The 22,706-nt window shown below is 41.5% G+C and overlaps 1 protein-coding gene across 17 annotated transcripts in view; it reads right to left on the reverse strand.

Annotated features, from left to right (window-relative positions):
* USP54 (ubiquitin specific peptidase 54) overlaps window positions 1–22,706 on the reverse strand; it is a 118,425-nt gene that overhangs the window by 13,253 nt on the left and 82,466 nt on the right. For 13 of the 17 annotated variants that reach the window (XM_036337098.1, XM_036337101.1, XM_036337102.1 and 10 more), the window contains 6 exons: window positions 22,291–22,522; window positions 16,670–16,794; window positions 14,375–14,542; window positions 11,834–11,953; window positions 10,713–10,908; window positions 7,513–8,909 (listed from right to left, as the gene is read on the reverse strand). In XM_036337098.1, coding sequence (XP_036192991.1) covers window positions 7,513–8,909; window positions 10,713–10,908; window positions 11,834–11,953; window positions 14,375–14,542; window positions 16,670–16,794; window positions 22,291–22,522 — 2,238 coding nt within the window. Of the gene's footprint in view, window positions 1–7,512; window positions 8,910–10,712; window positions 10,909–11,833; window positions 11,954–14,374; window positions 14,543–16,669; window positions 16,795–22,290; window positions 22,523–22,706 lie in introns of those variants that run through there. The other 4 variants (XM_036337108.1, XM_036337112.1, XM_036337115.1 and 1 more) reach the window with 3 other exon arrangements.

The following is a 22,706-nucleotide window of genomic DNA, read 5'->3' on the forward strand; positions in this document are numbered from 1 at the left end:
CACATGATAAGAGAGGTTCGGCTTCTAAAGTAAATTGAATATGTTCTTTAAAAATTCTCATGTCCTCCCCTCTGACTATAATTCTTAATTTTCCAATCAGAAAATTACCCCAGGTGATCCAGTAACATTTAGAACTCCAGTAACCTAACTTATTTAAAAAAACAAACATCCCAACCATTTTTAAAATATTTAAATTGATATTTTAGGGTTAAAATTATAGAAGATATTTAGATCCAAATATATTTTCTGAATAGAAAACATTTCAGTTTTTGATTAAAAAAAATAAACATAAAAAAATATATGTGACACATTTTCCCAAGGAACTCTGAATTAGTACCTTTCCCTCTAACTTTCTTCAAATTAAGAGAATCTATGGAGTTCCCTATACTGCACAAGTTTTAATGAAAGAAAATAAGACTTTCTAAGAGCATCAAATACATGTTTTCTTATTTATAAACATATATACTCTTCTCTCTCTCTCTCTCTCTCTCTCTCTCTCCCTCTCTCTTTAAAATATATTCTTACTGATTCAGAGAGGAAGGGAGAGGGAGAGAGATAGAAACATCAATGATGAGAGAGAATCATTGATCGGCTGCCTCCTACACGCCCTGTACTGGGGATCAAGCCCACAACCCAGGCATGTGGCCTGACCTGGAATCAAACTGTGATTTCCTGGTTCATAGGTCGATGCTAAACCACTGAGTCACACCGGCCGGGCTCAATTCTTATTTATAAATTCATTCCAAGGACATATACAGCTTGAAAAGCTTTGGAAGTAGTTTCAAAAAAACTAGCTTTTAAGTAACAAGAAAACAGCTATAGAAGAAAGTTTAAATTAAAAGAAAAAAATTGTTTTAATTTATTCAAGAGTGGGAACATCCTCCATGAAAATGTGTACCTGACTGTGGATGGCTGGGTGGCCTTATCACAAGGAATTCAAATGCTTTTTACAATGAAAAGAAAGAGAGTTTCATCTCATTTCTCTCCCAGGGTAGATGTCTGTCAATAGAAGGTGGACATCAATAAAAGGAGGGCTTGCACAATCAATCCAGAAAGTCAGCAATCTATGAATAATCCAGAACCGAGTTTTATCTCCTCTGCCACACACCCTCCCTCCCAGCCAGTGAGCAAGATAATTACTCTCAAGTCAAGCTAAGTGCCCCCCTGTCACAGTGGCCCAATGCTGACAAACAAAGCATACAAATAATTCTCACTCTGGCATAAAAGTGACAACTTTCTTGGAAGAAAAGCAGATACTGTAAATTTCTCAAAGTCTTCCTGAAACATTTTTTAAAGTAATTTTTACTTCTTTAGAAAAAATGCATACATGGCAAACCATCTGTAATAAAAGGCCCATTCTATAAAATTTTACCTGGTCCTACTCATATCTGCAATCATAACCATATTTACAGACAAATATATCTATACTAATAAAAGAGTAATATGCTAATTAGACTAGCAGACCTTCCAGATGTTCTTCTGGACAAAGCCATGGTGGCGGGGCCAAGGTAGAGGTGGTTAGAGGCCAAGAGGGGAGAGCAGTTGTGGGTGATCAGGCTGGTGGAGGGAAGGGCCACTGGGGATAAGCAGACCATCAGTGGGGGTCAGTTGGAGATGATCAGGACAGCAGGGGGGGCAGTTTGGAGTGAGCAGGCCAGCAGGGGGATAACTGAGGATGAGCAGGCCAGTGGGGAGGGAAGGTAGGGGCGAGTAGGCCAGCAGGGGGGGCAGTTTGGGGTGATCAGGCTGGCGGGGGGGGCATTTGGGGGCAAGCAGGCTGGCAGCAGGGGGGGGCCGTTGGGGGCGAGCAGGCCGGCAGGCAGAGTGGTTAGAGGCAATCAGGCAGGCGAGCGGTTAGGAGCCAGCAGTCCCGGATTGCGAGAAGGATGTCCGACTGCTGGTTTAGGCCTGATCCCTGTAAACTGGCAGTAGCACATTCTTCGAGGGGGTCCCAAATTGGAGAGGGTGCAGGAACACACCCTCCCCCGTGCACGAATTTCGTGCACCGGGCCACTAGTCCTATATAATAAAAGCCTAATATGCTAAGTGTCCAACCATTCGTTCGACTGTTCAACCAGTCGCAATGATGCGCACTGACCACCAGAGGGCAGACGTTCCGACCGGTTTCAGCCCAATCCCCACAGGCCAGGCTGAGGGACCCCACTGGTGCACCAATCCGTGCATTGGCCTCTAGTATGTTAATAATTGGCCAAAATAATCACCATCCATTAGTGATAAGTCTAATATGCTCAGTCCTGATCAGCCCAACCGCAGCACCAAGCTAACCTACTGGTTGGAGTGTCTGCCCCCTGGTGATCAGTGTACATCATAGCAACTGGTCAACCAGTCGACTATCTGGCCCCTGGTGGTCAGTGTACGTTATAGGAAGCAGTTGAGCAGCCTTAGCATATCATTAGCATATTATGCTTTGATTGGTTGAATGGACAACTGGACACTTAGCATATTAGACTTTTATTATATAGGATTGACCTTGACCTGTATTCTTTCTTTGAAGTTGGGCAGACCTTATCCAAAAAATAAAAAATAACCTTTCGTCATGGAAAATTTTCAAATATATTTAAAAGAGTAAAATGTTATAATACTCCCCACTCCCATGTACTTATCACTAATGGATGGTGATTATTTTGGCCAATTATTAACATACTAGAGGCCCAATGCATGGATTGGTGCACCAGTGGGGTCCCTCGGCCTGGCCTGTGGGGACTGAGTCAAAACCGGCTCTCCAACATCCCCCGAGGGGTCCAGGATTGTGAGAGGGCGCAGGCCAGGCCGAGGGACCCCATTGGTGCATGACTGGAGTCAGGGAAGGACTGCGGGAGGGCTCCAGGGCGTGTCTGGCCCATCTCCCCCAGTCCTGATCGGCCCAACCCAAGCAGCAAGCTAACCTACCGGTCGGAACATCTGCCCTCTGGTGGTCAGTGCGCATCATTGCGACTGGTTGAACAGTTGAACGAATGGTCCCTCCCTGGCTCGCCAATCTCCCACGTCCCTCCCTGGCCCCAATCGTGCACCAGTGGGGTCACTCGGCCTGGCCTACACCCTCTCGCAATGAGACCCCTTGGGGTATGTCAGAGAGCTGATTTTGGCCTGATCCCGTAGGCCAGGCCGATGGACCCCACTGGTGCACGAATTCGTGCACTGGGCCTCTAGTGTTTTTATAAATCTTTAGGTACTTCTGGTCACAAAAACAGTATATTATATTATCCCATTTATATAAAATGTCATAAAATGTCCCAAATAGGCAAATCTATACACAGAAAATAGATTAGAGGTTGCCTGGGCTGGGGAAAAGGGGTAGGAGGAAATGGGTAGTGATCACTAATGGATACATGCTTTCTTTTTGGGGTGATGAAAACACTTTAAAATTGTGGTGATGGACGATTCTGTGAATACAATAAAAACCTCTGAATTGTACAGTTTAAGTTAATTGTATGGTATGTAAATTATCTATAATAATAAAAGTGTAATATGCTAATTAGACCAGATGTCCTTCTAGACAAAGAGGGGCTGCGAGGGAAGCCCAGGTCCAGGGTGCCTGCCAGTGACTGGAGGGAAGCCCAGGTCCCAGGTGTCAGAGGGAAGCCAGAGCCAGCAGCCGGGGGAAGGAAGGCCTACTCTTGCACGAATTTCATGCATCGGGCCTCTACTTGTATTATAATCCTGAAAGTTGCTAAGAGAGTAGATCTTAAATGTTCTCAATACAAAAGACATTGTAATTATGTGTGGTGATGGTTGTGTTAACTAACCTTATTGTGGTAATCATTTCATAATATATACATGTATCAAACCATCACATTATACATTTTAAATGTACACGATGTTATCTGTTATTTTATGTATCAATAAAGATGTGGGGGGCCGAAACCGGTTTGGCTCAGTGGATAGAGCGTCGGCCTGCGGACTGAAAGGTCCCAGGTTCGATTCCGGTCAAGGGCATGTACCTGGGTTGCGGGCGCATCCCCAGTGGGGAGTGTGCAGGAGGCGGCTGGTCGATGTTTCTCTCTCATCGATGTTTCTAACTCTCTATCTCTCTCTCCTTTCCTCTCTGTAAAAACTCAATAAAATATATTTAAAAAAAAATAAAAATAAAAAAAATAAAGATGTGGGGGAAAAAGTAATTTGGTGTTTAATAAATACTCTCTAATAAGGACTCCCCCAAAGATGTATTTTGTCATATATGAATGGTAATTGGCATTTTCCTTCATCAGTAACTACCTGATTTATTCCACTTCATCATTTTTATGTCATGTCAGTTCTTTGTTTTTTAAACACATCAGCTTTTTTTTCTCTCACCAGAGGACACGCTTTTATTTATTTTAGAGAGAGGGGAACATTGATGTGAGAGGGAAACATCAATTGGTTACCTTGTGCATGACCCCGACTGGGGATTGAACCCACAACCTGGGTATGTGCCTGAACCAGGAATTGAATCTGTGGCCTTTCAACAGACGATGCTCCAAGCATATAGGACAATGCTCCAACCAATTGAGCCACACCAGCCAGGGTTCATGTCAGTTCTTAAAAGACACAATTTAAAACAGACTCTAACCAAAATAAAGGCTAGTTTAGTTTGGCAAGTATTTTGAGAACTGACTCATTAGATGGATTTTTAAAATTTGTTTTTGTTCAGTGTTAAAGAAAAAAAATTAATGATTGGTAGGTACTCTTTCATATTGATTTTAGGAGTATAATCCTTGAACTTCTGAGTTTAGAAGGCTAATTTGTCTATATATCAAGAGAGTTTTTAAAAGTTTATAACCTTCAACTAGGTTATTACTCTTCTAAAAGTTATTCTAAGGAGCTTATCAGAAATGTGGTCAAATACTTAAGTTTAAAGATATTCACCAAAGGATATTATTAAAATATTGGAAATAGCCTAAATAATCAACCATAATGATCCTGCTTCTTGTAAAAGTAAAACAAAATACAGTATATAGTAAATATGTATGAAAAACAAAGCCAGGCCCTGGCCAGTTTTGCTCAGTGGTCAGAGCATCAGCCTGACGACCAAAGGGTTAAGGGTTCAATTCCGGTCAAGGGCATGTACCTCAATTACAGGTTCAAACCTGACCCCAGTTGGGGCGTGTGTGGGAGGCAACCAATCAGTGTCTCTCTCACATCAATGTTTTTCTCTCTCTCTCTCTCCCCTCCTTCCCTCTCTCTCTCTCTCTTTCTCTCTCTCTCCCCCCTCCCTCTCTCCCTCCCTTCCACTCACTCTCAAAAAAAAAAAAAAATCAATGGAAAAATATCCTTACTCCTGGGGTGAGGATTAAAAAATAATAATAAAACAAAGCCAGAAGTAAACTCATGAAATTTTAAGAGTGGGATTATGGGATTATCAATAATGTTTATTACTTTCTATATTTTAAAACTATTCACAGTGAAAAATGTTGCTATTTTGGGTAATATAAGTTCTTTATTGTTTTGCTTTTTTTTATAATATAATGTTTGACAGTAAATTAGTTAATTATATTTTAACTAGAGGTCCAGTGCACAGGTTTGTGCACTGGTGGGGTCCCTCGGCATGGCCTGCAGGGATTGGGCCAAAACTGGCAGTCCAACGCCACCTGCCACTCCTGCTCATCCCGGCCCACCTGCCATCGCCACCAGTCGGTAGCCTCGCTGTCATTCTGCTGTGTTCTCCAGGCTGCGGCAGCCAGCCGTGAGCCCTGCATCTGGCGCCCGTCTGTCAGCTGAGCGGCGCTCCTGCTGTGGAGCACACTGACCACCAAGGGGCAGCTCCTGCTTTGAGAGTCTTCCCCCTGGTAGTTAGTGCGCATCATAGCAACCGGTCGACCGGTCATTTGGTCGGTTAGGCTTTTATTTATATAGACTAGAGCAGCAGTCACCAACCGGTGGTCCGTAGATCACTGGTGGTCCATGCAGTCCAAAAGGTTGGCGACCACTGGACTAGAGGCCCGGTGCATGGATTGGTGCACATTGAAAGGAAATTAATTAGAAGGTGGCTGGCAGGGCGGGACAGGGCGGGACAGGGCGAGACGGGCCGGACACTCCCTGGAGCCAACCTCCCACGGTCCCTCCCTGGTCTCCCAGGCTCAAAGGGCATCTGTGGAGTGAACGGGATCCCTCCGGCAGGTGGGGTCCCTCAGCCTGGGCTGCAGGGGATCGGGCCAAAACTGGCAGTCCGACATCCCCCGAGGGGTCCCAGAGTGCAAGAGGGCACTCTGCAATGTTACTGTCACTCGGCAGCTCCTGCGTTGAGCATCTGCCTCCTGGTGGTCAGTGTGTGTCATAGCTACCGGTCGAATGGTCGCCTAGGCATTTATATACATATAGATTACAATGTAATTTTATGTGTTTATGATTATTAAGACACTTGACATTTGTTTATTCTTTCTCCATTACATTATACAGGAAGCTAACTAAGGCAGACTCCAGCTTTCCCTCATTCTTTAGAATCTTCTTATATTGTCCTGCCCCCATGTACCTGAGGAGCACTTAAGAAATGTTATTGTAAAGTCTACACTAGGATGCACATCCTAAAAATCATATCAAATTTCATATTTATGTGATATCTCCCCACAGCTCCTTGGAGCATAGTAGGTACTCATTGAACACTTGTTTGGCTGTAATTAAACATTGGTTGGCAGCATGTAAGGAACCCATACTATTATAGAAACTGCTAGGCCTGAGCTGAAGATAAAGTTCTCTGAGTTCAATTTTATAGAATCATACATATTTTAAGAGTTGGAAGGTATCTTAAAAAAAAAATCATTGAACTAATTTTCCCTTTTTATAGGTAAAAACCTGATACTGGGATATTAAGTGACTTGTCCAAATGTATACTGACAGTTAATGATAGTTCAGGCTTTGAAATTCTTAAGTTCATCAATCTAAGCTATAAATATTCTTTCTTTATTCAATATCTAGAACTAAGTCTGTAATATGCATTTAAAGTATAGAATTCACATAATAAAATCTCATGAAAAGTCAGCGAGCGGGTACCCTAAAGGCATACTACCTTGAAAATTCTAAACTGGACAGCTCCTGGAGGGATCAGGGAAGGTCTTGATATTTATTGCTGGTTCAGTATGATCTGATAATGCCCTTTGCAGACTTGACTCAACGGGCACATCCTCACTGCAAGTTGGATCTGGAAGCTGGATCTTGGGATTAGTTTAGCTTCTAAGCCATGGAAGTCTCCCTCACCCATGTCACACCAGTTACTTTCAAAGACATATGTGCCATTCCTTAGTGTATATTGAAGAAGCTCTGACATATACTCAATGGTTTCTCTCTTTAGAAGGAGGGAATGGGCCCATGAGTGATGATTCTGTCCCCATTCTTCACTCTAGCCAGAAAATATCTAGCCCTTGTCCTGAAGTCTTTACAAATAAAGTCAAAAGTTTTACTACCACCTCCTAAGCTGGGGATACTATTTGGACAGAACACCACCCCACCTCTGATCTTGTCCTCATGCTTTCAGCTTTTATATGTTCCCCAACCCCCCACCCCTGGTAGCACGCTTACCTGTTTGGCTAGGTGGATGCCAGGCCACATCCTGCTGCCCCCATCCAGACCAGCCTGCTTGAGAAGCCTGAAGACTGGCCTGGTAGAGAGACTCCAATTCTGAGGTCTCCTGCTCTGTATCTTGGTTCCAATGTGGATGAAAAAAGATGTGGTTTCTGTCTGGATAGGCTACACAAGTATGGGGATTTTTCAGGGAGGACTTCATTTCTGGCCCAGGGGCTCCATGTTTAAGCTGAGAATCAGAGAGCCTTGTGACATTCACCCAGGAATCCAAAGGCAAGGGAGTCCCCAAGTCAACATTGCTGCCCAATTCCTTAGGCCTAGCATCTCTTACTTGAGATGGCTTCCTTTGGTACATATCTGGCTCTGCCAACCTGGGTTGTCCTCCCCAAGAAGTTTCACCATTAGGTAGCCCAGAGTTCATCGCAAGGGAAGGATGATCAGGAGTTTCTTCCCGGGAAGGCAGTCTGTTCCTACCATCCACAGAGGGCTGCTGTTTAGCCCAAGGCCAATGGCCTTTCCCTTGACCTTGTGGGAAAGGAGGTTGAGAGTCAGAAGGAGAAGAGTTCTTCTTCTGACTATTTGGAAAACTTCTATCCTGGGAGCCTGTGCCATCCCTCGTGGTGGCGCCTTGCATCCTTTGGAACTGTTCTGTCAGAGAGCGAACAAGCCCCTTTGTGCCTGGAAACTCTGGCCTACAGGGCTCCTCAATGCTTCCGTCCACTTTTGACGTCAACAAAGTTGTGAGGCTGTTGGCTTGGAGGCATTGGTTAGTTTTCTGCACAGTATCAGGAGAGTGAAACACAGATGAGGAAGCAGCAGGCATTATAGGGTGGCAGGCTCTGTAAAGGGGGAGGCCAGGCTGAGCTGATGAACTTGCAGGACTACAGCTTAGAGTGTGTGCATCTCCTCTCTCACACCCAGCTGTTCCAGTTGGATGTGACCAAGGCATCACCTGGGATGAGCCAGAAGTATCCCTCTTTTCTTGAAATAGCTCTTCTTGATCAATGCCTCTTCCTTCTTGAGGGGGGAACCTGTTGCAGCTGCTGTTGTCATCCCTGTAGCCTTGCAGCTTACCCTCTTGTACATCCAATGGTTCCCAAGCATGATGAGAGTTCTTCTCAGTCCTCCCTGGTGTTTTAGGTAAGCCCTGCCTGTGGAACACAGAGGGGTCAATGCTATCTACCTCAACTGAATTAAGAAGGTTCGAGGCAGACCTACTGGGGGAATTATGCTGTGGGGCAGAGAGGGCAGATGACTCTGAGAACAGTGATGAGTGTGACTCATGGCAGGAAGCAGATGAGTAGACGAAAGAACTGGCCCCAAACTCTGTATTCGTGTAGGGTTCCAGTTGGGCCTCCCGGGTTAACAATACTTGGAGCGGGATAGGCTGTTCACTGAAATAAAGGGAGAGAGCCAGTTGTAAGCTGTCTTAATTGACAAGATCACTTACAAAAAAACTGTTCATTCAGTTCCAAGTTCTAGCTATCCACCAAGGGAATGGTGAAAATAAATGGAAAGACAAGCACAACTAAGTCAACAGTTCAGAGGCTCACAAGAGAAGGCACATGGTCTGCTCACACCCAATTAAATATTAATCCTCTTTATTACATGCCCTCACCAAAACTGCACTCAGTAATATTAAGTAAAGCCCTTGCCAATATTCTTTACTACCCACACAGTCCTATTCCAATCATATATTACTTGCAAATTTTAAAAAAATTTCTAGTCCCACATGCAGATGAACTGGGAAGTAAGCAAAAGCTAGAAATCACTCATACCTGGGGTCCTAAGAGGCAGAACAGCCAAAAGAACCAAAAGGCCATAGTACAGGGTAATTTGGGTTCATGGGGTTACATAAAAATCAACCGTTTCAAGTATGTTCTCATAATCTGAATTTGGTTGTATTACGCACCGAGATGTTTCCCCAAAGTAAGGTACTGTGACTGTCTTGGAATTTGGGAGTGGAAGTCAGGATTAACTGTATTTATTGGTTTCTTACTAATTGTTTTGTATTTCTGACCTAAAAATTGTGTTAGAAGAACTAAAATAAAACCTCAGTAACTCACATACATCAAGTGGCATAAGTTTTCTGGAAAGAGTTTAGTTGCCTAAATTGCTTATATTCTAAACATATCTGATCAGGTTCTCATAACAACATTCTGCTGGTGGAGTATACAACGAAAGAATTACATTTAAATGACAATATGCTATACACTTTTGTGGGTACAGTCACTCAGTTACTCTTACAATATTATGGAAAATATGATATTATATTTATATGAGAAGCCTAATGAAGTCAAATAGACCTACCTGAATTTGAATTCCACACTTTTACCACTTATTAGCTGAATAATACTGGGTACCTTACTTATCTTATCCTCTAAGTCTGATTTCTTTATTTATACAGTATCACTAAATAATAGTACCTTACTTATCTTATCCTCTAAGTCTGATTTCTTTATTTATACAGTATCACTAAATAACAGTCCTTATCCTAAGTTTATTGTGAGAATTAAATACAATAAAACATAAAGTGCTTAAACTTAGTGCCTGAGCATAGGCAGATGTCCAAAAAATGCTAGCTGCTTTTATAATGTTTATGTTCTGAAAACTACTCAGGTTTATTAACAGCCAATATTTTCTTTTACTTAAATCTACCTATTCTGAGGAACAGCCAAATTCAAGGGCTAAAATGTGAGAACTACACTAATGGCCAGTCCTAACCATAGCAAAGCAAAACAAAGGAAATCTTCGTGTCACTTCTCTATGGTTTCATCAGAGCAAGAAAGACTCTTTTCTCTGCTTCCATGAGGGACAATAAGCCACTGAAATCCCAAAATAATTCACATGGCTGCTACTGCAACATGAAATATAGCTTGGATTGCCATGTCTAAGAATGCCATATGTACAAATTTAATAATCATTTTACTACACAAATCCAGGGACAAATGCCCCCACAGGAAATACGAACAAATGGTCTATTTATTATACTACATTTCCTACATCTTTCCAGGAACTATTAAGAAAAGAACCAGCAGTGGGATGAACTTTCACTGTATGTCTAACCTAAGAGAATTTTTTTCAGAGGAGTCTTCTCTCCCCTGTAGTTGCCAAGACAATGAGAGCTCTGGCTATGGAGCACCCCTGGGCTCTTCCTCCCCTGGCAAACATGAACTACTGTGGTTCCCAGGCACTACCTTGTTGGCTGAGGGAGGGCCCCTGCCTGTGAGGGGAGGCAGGCTGAGGGCTGCGACGGCTGCTGCGATGATTGCTGCTGCTGCATGCGATCCTGCAGGCTCCGTGCTTTTCGAATACTGATTTGCAACTTCTTATCGACTAGGGCTCTGCTGTGCGTGCTAGAGCTGGCACCATGCAGGGCAAGTCTTAGTTTAGCTAAAATGCAAAAGAAAATATAGCAGAAACAGAACACAAAATACAAACAAAAATAAAAAGAATAAAATTGAACCAAAAATGAGCAAAGATATGCAGTAAAACTCAAAAGATGCAGCAGAAATGTAAGGCGTGGACCATGCATATGCTGTCAGGGCACAGAGCTGGCCCTGGCTATAAGGAACATTCGCAGAAGCCATGGAGGCTAAACAGGTTAATTCAAATTTTAAAAACAAACAAAAAGTTAAACTAAAATGAATTAGGAAGGTAAATCGGTGTTTCCATCTTAGAGGTTGCCACTCTTGTCCTTTGCAACTGTCCGACTTTGGTCTCCACACTCTGCTCCCAACTCCCCCTTCCTGGAGGCCAACAGCAGAAATAAGATCCACTCTTACATGTGTCTTTACAGAACACAGCTTCTTGTGGGTCCCACTTACGAACCAGATACAACTTCTAAGCCTTAGTCCCTTGCTGTACCCTAATGATGTGGCACACCAGAAAGGCAGGGGGAAAACATAAAGAACCACATATGCAGTGCAAAGTCACAGGCCTGGGAAGTCGCAGTCAATTCATTCCTTCTTTCCTACCATAAGCTGCACCTCACTAGTCAGTGACTAGAGAAAAAGCAAGCCAACCTCACATCTGAGGTCTAACTTATCCTGGGATAAGAAGGTAGGCCTGGCTGGGTGATTCATCTGTGGACTCGTGCTGAGATGATTCCAGTAAATATCCATAGGCCACAGTGTCAGTGCCTGGCACACTGACTAGTAGAACTCTGAAGGGCAAAGATAGCTAAAGAGCCTCTCACTTTGGGAGAATGAATGAGGAGACATAAAAGCTGCTTTTATCCCACCTGAGTGGGACGACACTAATACCTGTTATGAAGTTAATCAAAAGTGCCATAGGCATAGTGGTTAGAGTTACTTACAGATGGCTTCGTTACAGAGAGCCAAGGCTGCAGCACAGTCTCCCTTCTGTTCCAGATGCAGTGACTCTTCAAATATTGAATCTGCCTCCTTCAGGGACCTCTCAAAGCCGTCACTCCTCCCTGAAAGGGCCAGCACTTTTCATTTTCATTACAAATGCTTCCAACTTTTCCTATGTACTGTTGTTTCCCTTCAATGCACAGAGATCCCTGCTGCTGAGCCTTCGGTCTACCCTTATTCCAACTGTCCATTGCTATTAAGAATTCTCTGAAACATGTAGAACATCCATTTTTGCCTTAACTGACACCTTACCCAAGGCCATGAAAGAGGGTATGTCATTGTCCACCACATATTCCAACTCCAAGACCTCAAGGAAAGAATAAAGCACTGTCTAGAGCGGAAGGTAGATTCTTATGCCTGAATTGACCATCCTTTCCACAATCTTGCCAACTAGTATCAGAACACCCCAGATCTCCAAGAAACCTCAGCTGCTGTGTTAAGGCAAAAGTGGCTTCACTATTCTGAAAAGCCATCTGTTAACACTTCATTCCTACATTAATTCACAGCCCTTTCTAAACACCCTCATCTGGAAGACCAGGACACCTCTTGGGCACAGGGAGTCTACAATTCCTAACCTCAATATATCTGTTGAAATGCCTTTGTTGTTGGTTTGCATCCACATATCTTTCATCAGCACAGCTAAGTATTTACTTTTATCATGTCCTTGCTCACCAAACCTACCTCACAAAAGTTACATTCCCATACAGAGAGCATGAGATATTCCTTCCTCCCCTGAAAGTGAATGCGTGCCAAAGCAGATGCAGGAGAGTCCAAGTACAGAGCCAGATGAAAAAGCAAGAAAGTACTGTAAGGGCAACTTCTGCAAAAGGTTCCTCAAGTTTAGGTACCCCTTTGCTTTCAATAACCATCGATTGGTAGTAAGCTGTAATATAAGTTCATCTACAATTGGGATTAGTGGTGAGTTTCCCCAAGCTCACAAAAAAAAAAAAAAAAATGTCACTCATTTCTCCCATAATGTCTTAATCCTCCACTTACCTTTAGTTGGACATGGAAAGAAAGGCTCTTCCACACCCCTAACGTTCACTCCCTAACTCACCATGGCTCTTGAAGAGTAATGGGAAGGTGGTGGAAGTAGCAAGTTGGTTCTAAAGAACTTAGCATTCAGGTTCTATGCCACCTCCAGAGACGTAATCCCCCGACCTCCAGGCCTGAATTCCTCATATTATTTGAAATCAACTGACTCTATTCAACCTTTATAATAACAGGTGGTGGCTACAGTCATTAAAGTTTTCTACAGAGATATAGGGAAACTACAGTTGACCAATCGCTGTACTACATTTTAATTCGTATCCTCTAGAATCTTAGCACTCCATTTCTTGCTTTTTCAAAAGATACTGAATCAAAGTGTATGGAAAATTGAAAATGAAATATAGCCAGAGGAATTCCATCTCAACTTTAATGTACTTACTACCCTACAGACAAAGGGAGGTAAAAAGGCAAGGGAGGGAGATGAAAAGGCTCCTCTTTCAAAAGCAACATAAACCTGAGATCCAATGCAATACATCTTGAGGATAAACAGGAAGAAAAGACTATCCTTAGGGATAGCTAAGGAATGAGGAATTTAAAACTGATAAATACAATGCCTTGGTAAATAAAAGTCAACAATAGACTTAAATCAAAAGACTGCAAGATTACAGGAGAAAAGTGGCCCCCAAATTAGCCCAGGAAACTTCTCTAAGTAAAAAGGGGAAAGTGATCAACAGAAAGCAGCCACCCAAAATAGCATTGACTCCTATTCTTTATGCTGGTTTAGCACAATTTGTTACATTCAGGAATTCTGAATAATGAGAATAATAAATTCATTTTATTAAAAAATACACAACAGAGATATAGGTTTCAGGGCCTAAATAGATAGCTCAGCTTTTTTGAACTCCTATTTTGAAGGTTAGTCTGACCTTGGACAAAGAGACATCCTAAAGCAATTGAAGGAAAAAAGTGACAGATGTGGGGCAGTTAAGAAATTTAAGTAAAGCTCATGAAAAATCATATGAGATTGGGAAATGTATCATCAGAGGACCAGAAGGCAATCAGGTTCTATGTTGCTAGAGCCTGTTTGGTAGATTGACTTCCCTAGAACTCCCGGTGGGAAATCCTGAAGGTATGTTTCTGCCCAGCAAGTAGAATTCTCCAGTCAGTGTGGCTTGCACACTGCCCTTTCCTGCTGTCTGAACTGTGACTAGTTTTATTTACACCTTCTATAGATGTTCATGGGAAAGATTTTTCACAAACAATATACTATCTCTAATCTATAAGCCTTAAATAGATGGGCCCCAAAGCAGTGCCTGTCTCCAATCAAGAGGCCTGTTACCTCCTATTTTAACTAGCTCTCATGAAAATGGCGGAATTAAAATAAAATATAACTTTGCTAATAAAATGAAAACAGGAAATTTATGAGCTTGAATATTTTTTCTTCCCTCTCTCGCTGACCCCATCACCAATAATCTAATGCTCACAACAATTACCCTGATTCTGCAGTTCATCCAAGTCCATAAAGCGGCTGGGATGAGGGTTAAACCCTTTAGCTGCTTCTAATTCCTTCTCTTGTTTCTTTCGAAGTTCCTGTTCCTGGGCCCTCCTGGCCACCTCTTCCTGCAATTCATCCAGTTCACTTTTGGCAGGTGTCTCCCCACCTGGAATGCAAGCAAGGGAGAAGGGAAGTTACCACATTTCCATAACCAAGACTAAACCTCTGCAGCAGTTACAGCCACTGTACTGCTTTTCCCTTGGAACTCTTAGCTCCATGTGAAATTCATGTTTTGAATATTGCTTCCCATATCAGATTCAGTGTGAGACCTGGGCTGTGAATAATAATAATCCTATATAATAAAAGGGCAATATACCAATTGACTGAATGGCGGAACAACTGGTCACTATGATGTGCACTGATCACCAGGGGGCAGATGCTCAATGCAGGAGCTACCCCTGGTGGTCAGTGCGCTCCCACAGGGGAACACTGCTCAGCCAGAGGCCAGAGTGACAGTTGGCGAGCACAGCAGTGCTGCAGCGGCAGTGGTGGGAGCCTTTCCTGCCTCTGCAGCAGACCGACATCCCCCAAGGCTCCTGGACTGCAAAAGGACGCAGGCCGGGCTAAGGCCGCACCCCCTCAGTGCATGAATGTCGCGCACCGGGTCTCTAGTAATAATAATAAAAAACATTTATTGAGTGTTTTGTAACAACATGACAACTAACATTTGTTGAGCATTTACTATAACAGTGCACAGTTTTAAGCACTTTTACATATAGTATTCCATTTAATCCTCACAACAAACTATGAGGTAAATACTATTACTGCCCACATTTTAGGAATGAAGAAACTAAGTCAAAAAGAGGGTAAATAATTGCCCAAGGTAACACTGATGGTAAATGGTAGAGCTGAATTAAAGTCAAGCAAGTCAAATTCATAATCCATGCTCTTAACCATTAGGGAGCATTCTCTACCACATGCTGTCACTGATACATTGGGAAGCTTCGAGCAAGTCAATTCCGCATCCTTACTTTCTACCTTCTCTTTAATGAGTTTGTAAAATGTCCACAGTAGTAAAAATTTAATTTTATCAGTGTTCATAGATCTAAAGGATGTTCATGCCATATTTAGTAAAAAATCAAAATAACAGATTAATAGCTATAGTATGACTTCATTTTATTTTTTTAAGAAACAGTAGTAATAAACTTAATTATATACTTACATTAGCATAGAGAAAGATGTAGAGAGATATATACCATAATCATATCACTGGTATCCTGAATTTGAAAAGGCAATGGGCAGGTTACTGAATCGTTGGATCAATTTTACTTATGTAATTTTTTACAAGAGTGATCAGGCCTAGCTAGTTTGGCTCAGTGGATAGAGCGTTGGCCTGTTGGCCTGAAGGGTCCCGGGTTCAATTCCAGTCAAGGGCACATGCCTGGTTTGCAGACTCGAACCCCAATAGGGGGCATGCAGGAGGCAGCCAATCAATGATTCTTTCTCATCACTGATGTCTCTTTCTCTCTCCTTATTCCTTCCTCATTTGGACTGGGTCTCTACTTAAGTGAAATATGCACTAGAAGTATATGTGTGTTGTGAGAGAAATGTAAAAAGGAGCTAAAACCTATGATTACCTCAAATCTCTATCTGAAACTCCAGTATTCCCTTATCTTCAGATTTTGACTTGTTAAAATGCTAGTTACTCTTAGAGAAAGCATATTTTAAACTATTTTCAGTCACTTATATTTAATATGAGGGAGTCACATCATTCCTTCAGAGCTTGTTTTGAGGAATAGGGAGCATGAGGAAACAAGGCAACTCAAGAAGGAAAGAGAACAAGGGTACTGCACAGGGTATGGAGGCAGGGGTAAGGGTAGGTTTGACCTACTTATTTCTCAGTTTTGTCCACAGTCTACATGTCCCCCTGTGTTATCTCAATTCATAGTACTAAACAATAAGAAATACATTCCCAAGAAGCTGCCTCTACACCAAGGAAAGCCCTAGACTTATTTTTCTGCGGAATGCAGATACTACTGACACCATTCACCAAATTTCTGTTCCTTCTTGCTCCCACAAGGGGTCTTTCCAAGGTAGAAAGAAACAATCAGGCAAGCTGTGATAAACCAAAAATAGATCATCCAAAGCAGCTCAAATGCCTCCACATTTACATTCTGATGGAATACTCAAAGTGCAATTGTCCTCTAATTTCATATGTTCTCAGGTAAGGCTGTTTCCCAAATAAAATTGGCAGACAAATCAAGTCCTCCAAATCCATTGTCCTTTTGCTTACCTGATAGGGGCTGATTCTTTGTCCAGACACTCCTAGAGTCCGCCTCCAGGATGCTACTGCTGTGAGATTTTGGGATGTGACGCCAGGAAGGTGCCAACCCAGCTGATCTCTTAGCACTTGGATCCCTTCAAAAGAGAAACTACAGTCTAGTGAAAGCAGTAGAAGAGTGATAACTAGCAACATTCTTAGGACAAAATTCCCTCAAAAAACCAACAAATTATTGAATTAGTGTAATTAAAGTATCTGCTAAACTATTTCTGAAAAAAATGAAATACTCACTTATTCCCCATCTTATTTCACCTCAATCCCATTTTGTGCATCTAGCACAAATCTTATTTAATGAATTAATAAGCATATGCTCTAATATGGATTGCCTTCTTCTTTCTTATTCCTTTGTAACATATTCTCATGAGTAAAACTGAACAAGGTCTGCCTAGCTGGTGTGACTCAGTGGCTGGGCATTGACCTATGAGCCAGGAGACTGTGGTTCAATTCCTGGTCAGTGCATATGCCCGGATTGTGGGCTCAGTCCCCAGTGTAGAGCATGCAGGAGGCAACTAATCAATGATTCTCTCTCATCATTGATGTTTCTATCTCTCTATCCCTCTCTCTTCCTCTTTGAAATCAATAAACATATATATATATATATATATGTGTGTGTGTGTGTGTGTGTGTGTTTATATATATTATATATATATATAATAAAAACCCAGTGGCCCTAATGCCATAATGACCAAAGACGGGTCACCAGGAGGCTGCATGCGCGGTGAGGCACGTGCGGGTGGGTGAGGCTGCGTGCACAGCGAGGCATGCATGGGTGGGCGGAGATTTGACTCTGGGTCTCGCAGCGCAGCAGGACTTGTCTCACAGTGTGGCGGTGTCTGGGGTCCCGGGTCTCGGGCGATTTCCTGCAGGTCTTGGTCTCACGCAATTTCGCACACTGGGTCACTAATATATATGTATATATTAAAAAAAACTGAACAGGGTCCAGTGGACAGAGAAGAGCAGTGGGAAAGTATGAGGATGTGGTTATCACCCCTGCAGAAGATATAATCACTCCTTTCAAAGTTGCTGTACTGTTAGGAAACTTGCCTCTGTGACAACTCAGTAAAAACAATATATAGAGAGCTAAAATTTATAAAGCAAACTGGGCCCTATGGACCAGATGCAAGGGCACTATTTATTTTTATTTATTTATTTTTAGAGAGAGTTATGCATTCATTGGTTGATGCTTATATGTGCCCTGAGTGGGGACTGAACTTGCAACCTTGGCATATCAGGACGATGCTCTAACCAACTGAGCTACGCAGCCAATGAGCAATATTAAATTGTCATTGTTACCTTATGTAATTATGAATATGATTGGCTTTATAAAACACAGGGTCCCCCAAAAGCAAGAACCTATCCTAAAATGAAAGACAAGAATAAGTAACAATTGGGTTTTATCTCTGATCTTAGGACTCTATAAGTTTTGATTCACTAATCCATTTTTTATTAAAAATTATTTACTAAACAATTATTTTATACATAATACTTTAAAAGTTGTCTCTCCTACCACATCTTAGGACACAAAGTAAGTCTTAACAAATTCAAAAAGATTGAAATCATATCAAGCATCTTCTTGGATAACAGTGGCATGAAACTACACATCAATTACAATAAAAGAAACTCAAAAATATTCAAACACATGGAGACGAAATAGTACATTATTAAACAATGAATGGGTTACCAATGAGATCAAAGAAGAAATAAAAAACTTCCTGGAAACAAATGAAAACAAACACACAACAAACCAAAAATCTATGGGATACAGTAAAAGCAGTCCTGAAAGGGAAGTTCATAGCATTACAGGCCTATCTTAAAAAACAAGAAAAATCTCAAGTAAACAATCTAACCCTACAACTAAAAGAACTAGGAAAAAAAATATGAGAAAAGCTCAGAGTAAGTAGAAGGAAGAAAAGATTAGAGCGGAAATAAATAACATAGAGACTAAAAAAAACCCCAACAATACAAAAGATCAACAAAACCAAGAGCTGGTTCTTTGAAAAGATAAACAAGATGAACTGTTAGCCAGACTCATTAAGAAATAAAGAGAGCCGAAACCGGTTTGGCTCAGTGGATAGAGCGTTGGCCTGCGGACTGAAGGGTCCCGGGTTCGATTCCGGTCAGGGGCATGTACCTGGGTTGCGGGCATAGCCCCAGTGGGGAGTGTGCAGGAGGCAGCTCTTCGATGTTTCTCTCTCATCGATGTTTCTGATTCTCTATCTCTCTCCCTTCCTCTCTGTAAAAAATCAATAAAATATATTTAAAAAAAAAAAAAAAAAAGAAATAAAGAGAGAGGACTCAAATAAAATCAGAAATGAAAGAGGTAAAGTAACAACTGACATCATAGAAATACAAAGGATTGTAAGAAAATACTATGAGCAACTATATGCCAATAATTGGACAGTCTGGGTGAAATGGACAAATTCTTAGAAGCATACACTCTTCCAAAACTGAATCAGGAAGAATTAGAAAACGTGAATGTACTGATAACAACTAATGAAATTGAAGCAATAATAATAAAATAAAAAAACTCCCAGTAAACAAAAGTCCTGGACCAGATGGCTTCACAGGTGATTTTTACCAAACAGTCAAAGAAGACCTAACCCCTATCCTTCTCAAAGTATTCCAAAAAATTAAAGAGGAAGGAAGACTTCTAAACCCTTTTTACGAAGCCAGCATTATCCTAATTCCAAAACCAGACAAAGATACTACACAGAAAGAAATTATAGGCCAATATCCCTGATGAACATAAATGCTAAAATCCTCAACAAAATATTAGCAAATCACATCTAGCAACACATTAAAAAGATCATACAATGGGACCAAGTGGGATTTATGCTGGGGATGTAGTCAAATCACAAATCAATAAATCTGATACATCACATACATAAAATGAAGGATAAAAATCACACGATCATATCTATAGACACAAAAAAGAAGCAGTTGACAGAATCCAGCACCCGTTTTTGCTAAAAACTCTCAGCAAGGTGGGAATAGAGGGATCATACTTCAATATAATAAAAATCATATATGAAAAATCTACAGCCAACATCATACTCAATGGGCAAAAACTAAAAGTGTTTCTCTTAAGCTCAGGAACAAAACAGGGATATTCGTTTTCTCCATTCTTATGCAACATAGTGCTGGAAGTCCTAGCCATAGTGATCAGAGAAGAAGAAAAAAATAAAACACATCCAAATTGGAAAGGAGGAAGAACTGTCATTATTCATAGATGACATGATATTGTATATAGAAAACCCTAAAGACTCCACCAAAAAAACTACTACATTTAAAAAATTTGCCAAAGTATCAGGGTACAAAATTAATATTCAGAAATCGGTAGCATTTTATACACCAATAATGAATTCTCAGAAAGAGAAACCAAGAAAACAATCCAATTACTATTGCAACAACAATGAAAATAAGGTACACCTAGGAATAAACTTAACCAAGGAGGTAAAAGACCTGTACTCGGAAAATTACAGGTCACTAAAAAAAGAAATAGAGGAAGATATAAACAAGTGGACTCATATACTGTTTTCGTGGATTGGAAGAATCAACATCATTAAAATGTCAATGCTACCCAAAGTAATCTATAGATTCAAAGTAATCCCTATTAAAATACCAATGGTATATTTCACAGATCTAGAACAAACACTCCAAAAATTTATATGGAACAAAAAATACCCCGAATAGCCTCAGCATTCTTTTCTTTTTTTTTAAATATATTTTATTGATTTTTTACAAAGAGGAAGGGAGTGGGATAGAGAGTTAGAAACATCGATGAGAGAGAAACATCGATCAGCTGCCTCCTGCACACTCCCCACTGTGGATGTGCCTGCAACCATGGCACATGCCCTTGGCCAGAATCGAACCTGGGACCCCTCAGTCCGCAGGCCGACGCTCTATCCACTGAGCCAAACTGGTTAGGGCTAGCCTCAGCATTCTTGAGAGAGAAGAACAAAGTTAGAGGGATCACAATACCCGATATTACACTATACTACAAAGCCAATGTAATCAAAACAGCCTGGTACTGGCACAAGAACAGGCATATAGATCAATGGAACAGAACAGAGAGCCTATAACTAAACCCATGCCTTTATGGTCAATTAATATTTGACAAAGGAGGCAAGAGCATACAATGGAGTAAAAATAGTCTCTTCAATAATGGTGCTGGGAAAATTGGACAGATATATGCAAAAAATGTAACTAGACCAACAACTTATACCATATACAAGAATAAAGTCAAAATGACACAAGACCTAAATGTAAGTCATGAATCCATAAAAATCCTAGAAGAAAACATAGGCAGTAAAATCTCACGGAGTAATTATTTTTGCCGATATGTCTCCAAGAAAAAGGGAAACATAAGAAAAAAAATAAACAAATTGGACTACATCAGACTAAAAAGCTTCTTCACAGCAAAAGAAATCACCAACAAAACAAAAAGGGAACATATGAGAGAACATATTCGCCAGTGATCCATCACATAAAGGGTTAATCTTCAAAATATATAAAGAACTTATATATCTCATCACGCAATCCTACTAAACAATCCTACTAAAAAATGGGCAAAGGACCTGAACAGACACTTCTCCAAAGAGGTCATACAGATGGGCAATAGACATATGAAAAAATGCTCAAGGTCACTAATCATCAGAGAGATGCAAATAAAAACTACAATGAGGCATCACCGCACACTGGTCAAAATAGCAACTATCAATAAATCAACAAACAACAAGTGCTGGCGAGGATGTGGAGAAAAGGGAACCCTCCTGCACTGCTGGTGGGAATGCAGACTGGTGCAGTCACTGTGGAAAACAGTGTGGAGTTTCCTCAAAAAATTAAAAATGAAACTGCCTTTTGACCCAGCAATCCTACTTCTGGGTACATATCCTAAGAATCCCAAAACACCAATCAGAAAGAATATATTCACCCCTATGTTCATAGAAGCATTATTTACAATAGCCACGATCTGGAAACAGCCCAAGTGCCCTGGCTGTAAAAAAGGAGGAACTCTTACACTTTGAGACAGCATAGATGGACCTGGAGATTATTATGCTAAGCGAAATACACCATTCAGAGAAAGACTAGTATCGCATGATCTCACTTATATGTGGAATCTAAAGAAAAAAATAAACTGACAAAATGGGGACTAGAAGCTAATGAATAAATGGAACAGACTAACAGATCTCAGAGGGGAGGGGAGTGGGAAGTGCGGGAAGAGATCAACCCCAATAGCCCCTGGACACAGACAATAATGGGGTGAAGGCCTAGGGGGACGGGAGTAGGGTAAAGAGAGGCAAAGTTGAGAGGGGAGGAAGGGAGAAATGGGGGACATCTGTAATAGAGTCAACAATAAAAATAAAGTAGTCTCTCCTCTCTTCTTTCTCAAATGCCATTGCTCTTTCTCCCAGCAGAGGGGGCTGTTGTCATAGAAGGTTGATAGAGCACAATACTTTGCTTGCCCACAAGATGGTAATAAAATGCCCCCTCTACTTGCCTGAGTTGATAAGCCTCTTGGTGGCTCATACTGCTGCTAGGGACAATGCCGCTATTCAAAGGTCAAACAATACCTGCAGACACTGGAGCTCTCAGGCAGGGCTGCATCCAGGCTGACAGGGCTGCTGCTGTTCCTCTCACTGCTCTCATAGCCAGATTCCATTCGCTGGATTAGGCGTGGGTGCTGCTCTAACAGGTAAGAGCCTGGCCGTGCTGGGCCCCAAGGCTTGTATTGGGGGCTTGGTCCACCAGTTTTAAGGTCGTAAGCAGGTGGCTTGCTTAGGTCATCTGGTGTAAATTCTTTCGCTATCCCGATCAAAGCACAAGTATGAAAAAGGAGGTAGAGTTAGCAGCTGCTTCAAATGAAGACATGACTAACACCTCCCTCCAGCTATTCATTTACTAAAAAAAATTATATCCCAAAAGACCCAACAATGGGGTGAAAATGGACCTTGTCAAGTCTACCAGAAAACCCAGGTTTTTTTAATCT

This window comes from Myotis myotis, unplaced genomic scaffold, assembly GCF_014108235.1.
Source record: "Myotis myotis isolate mMyoMyo1 unplaced genomic scaffold, mMyoMyo1.p scaffold_m19_p_15, whole genome shotgun sequence".
Lineage (NCBI taxonomy): Eukaryota > Metazoa > Chordata > Mammalia > Chiroptera > Vespertilionidae > Myotis > Myotis myotis.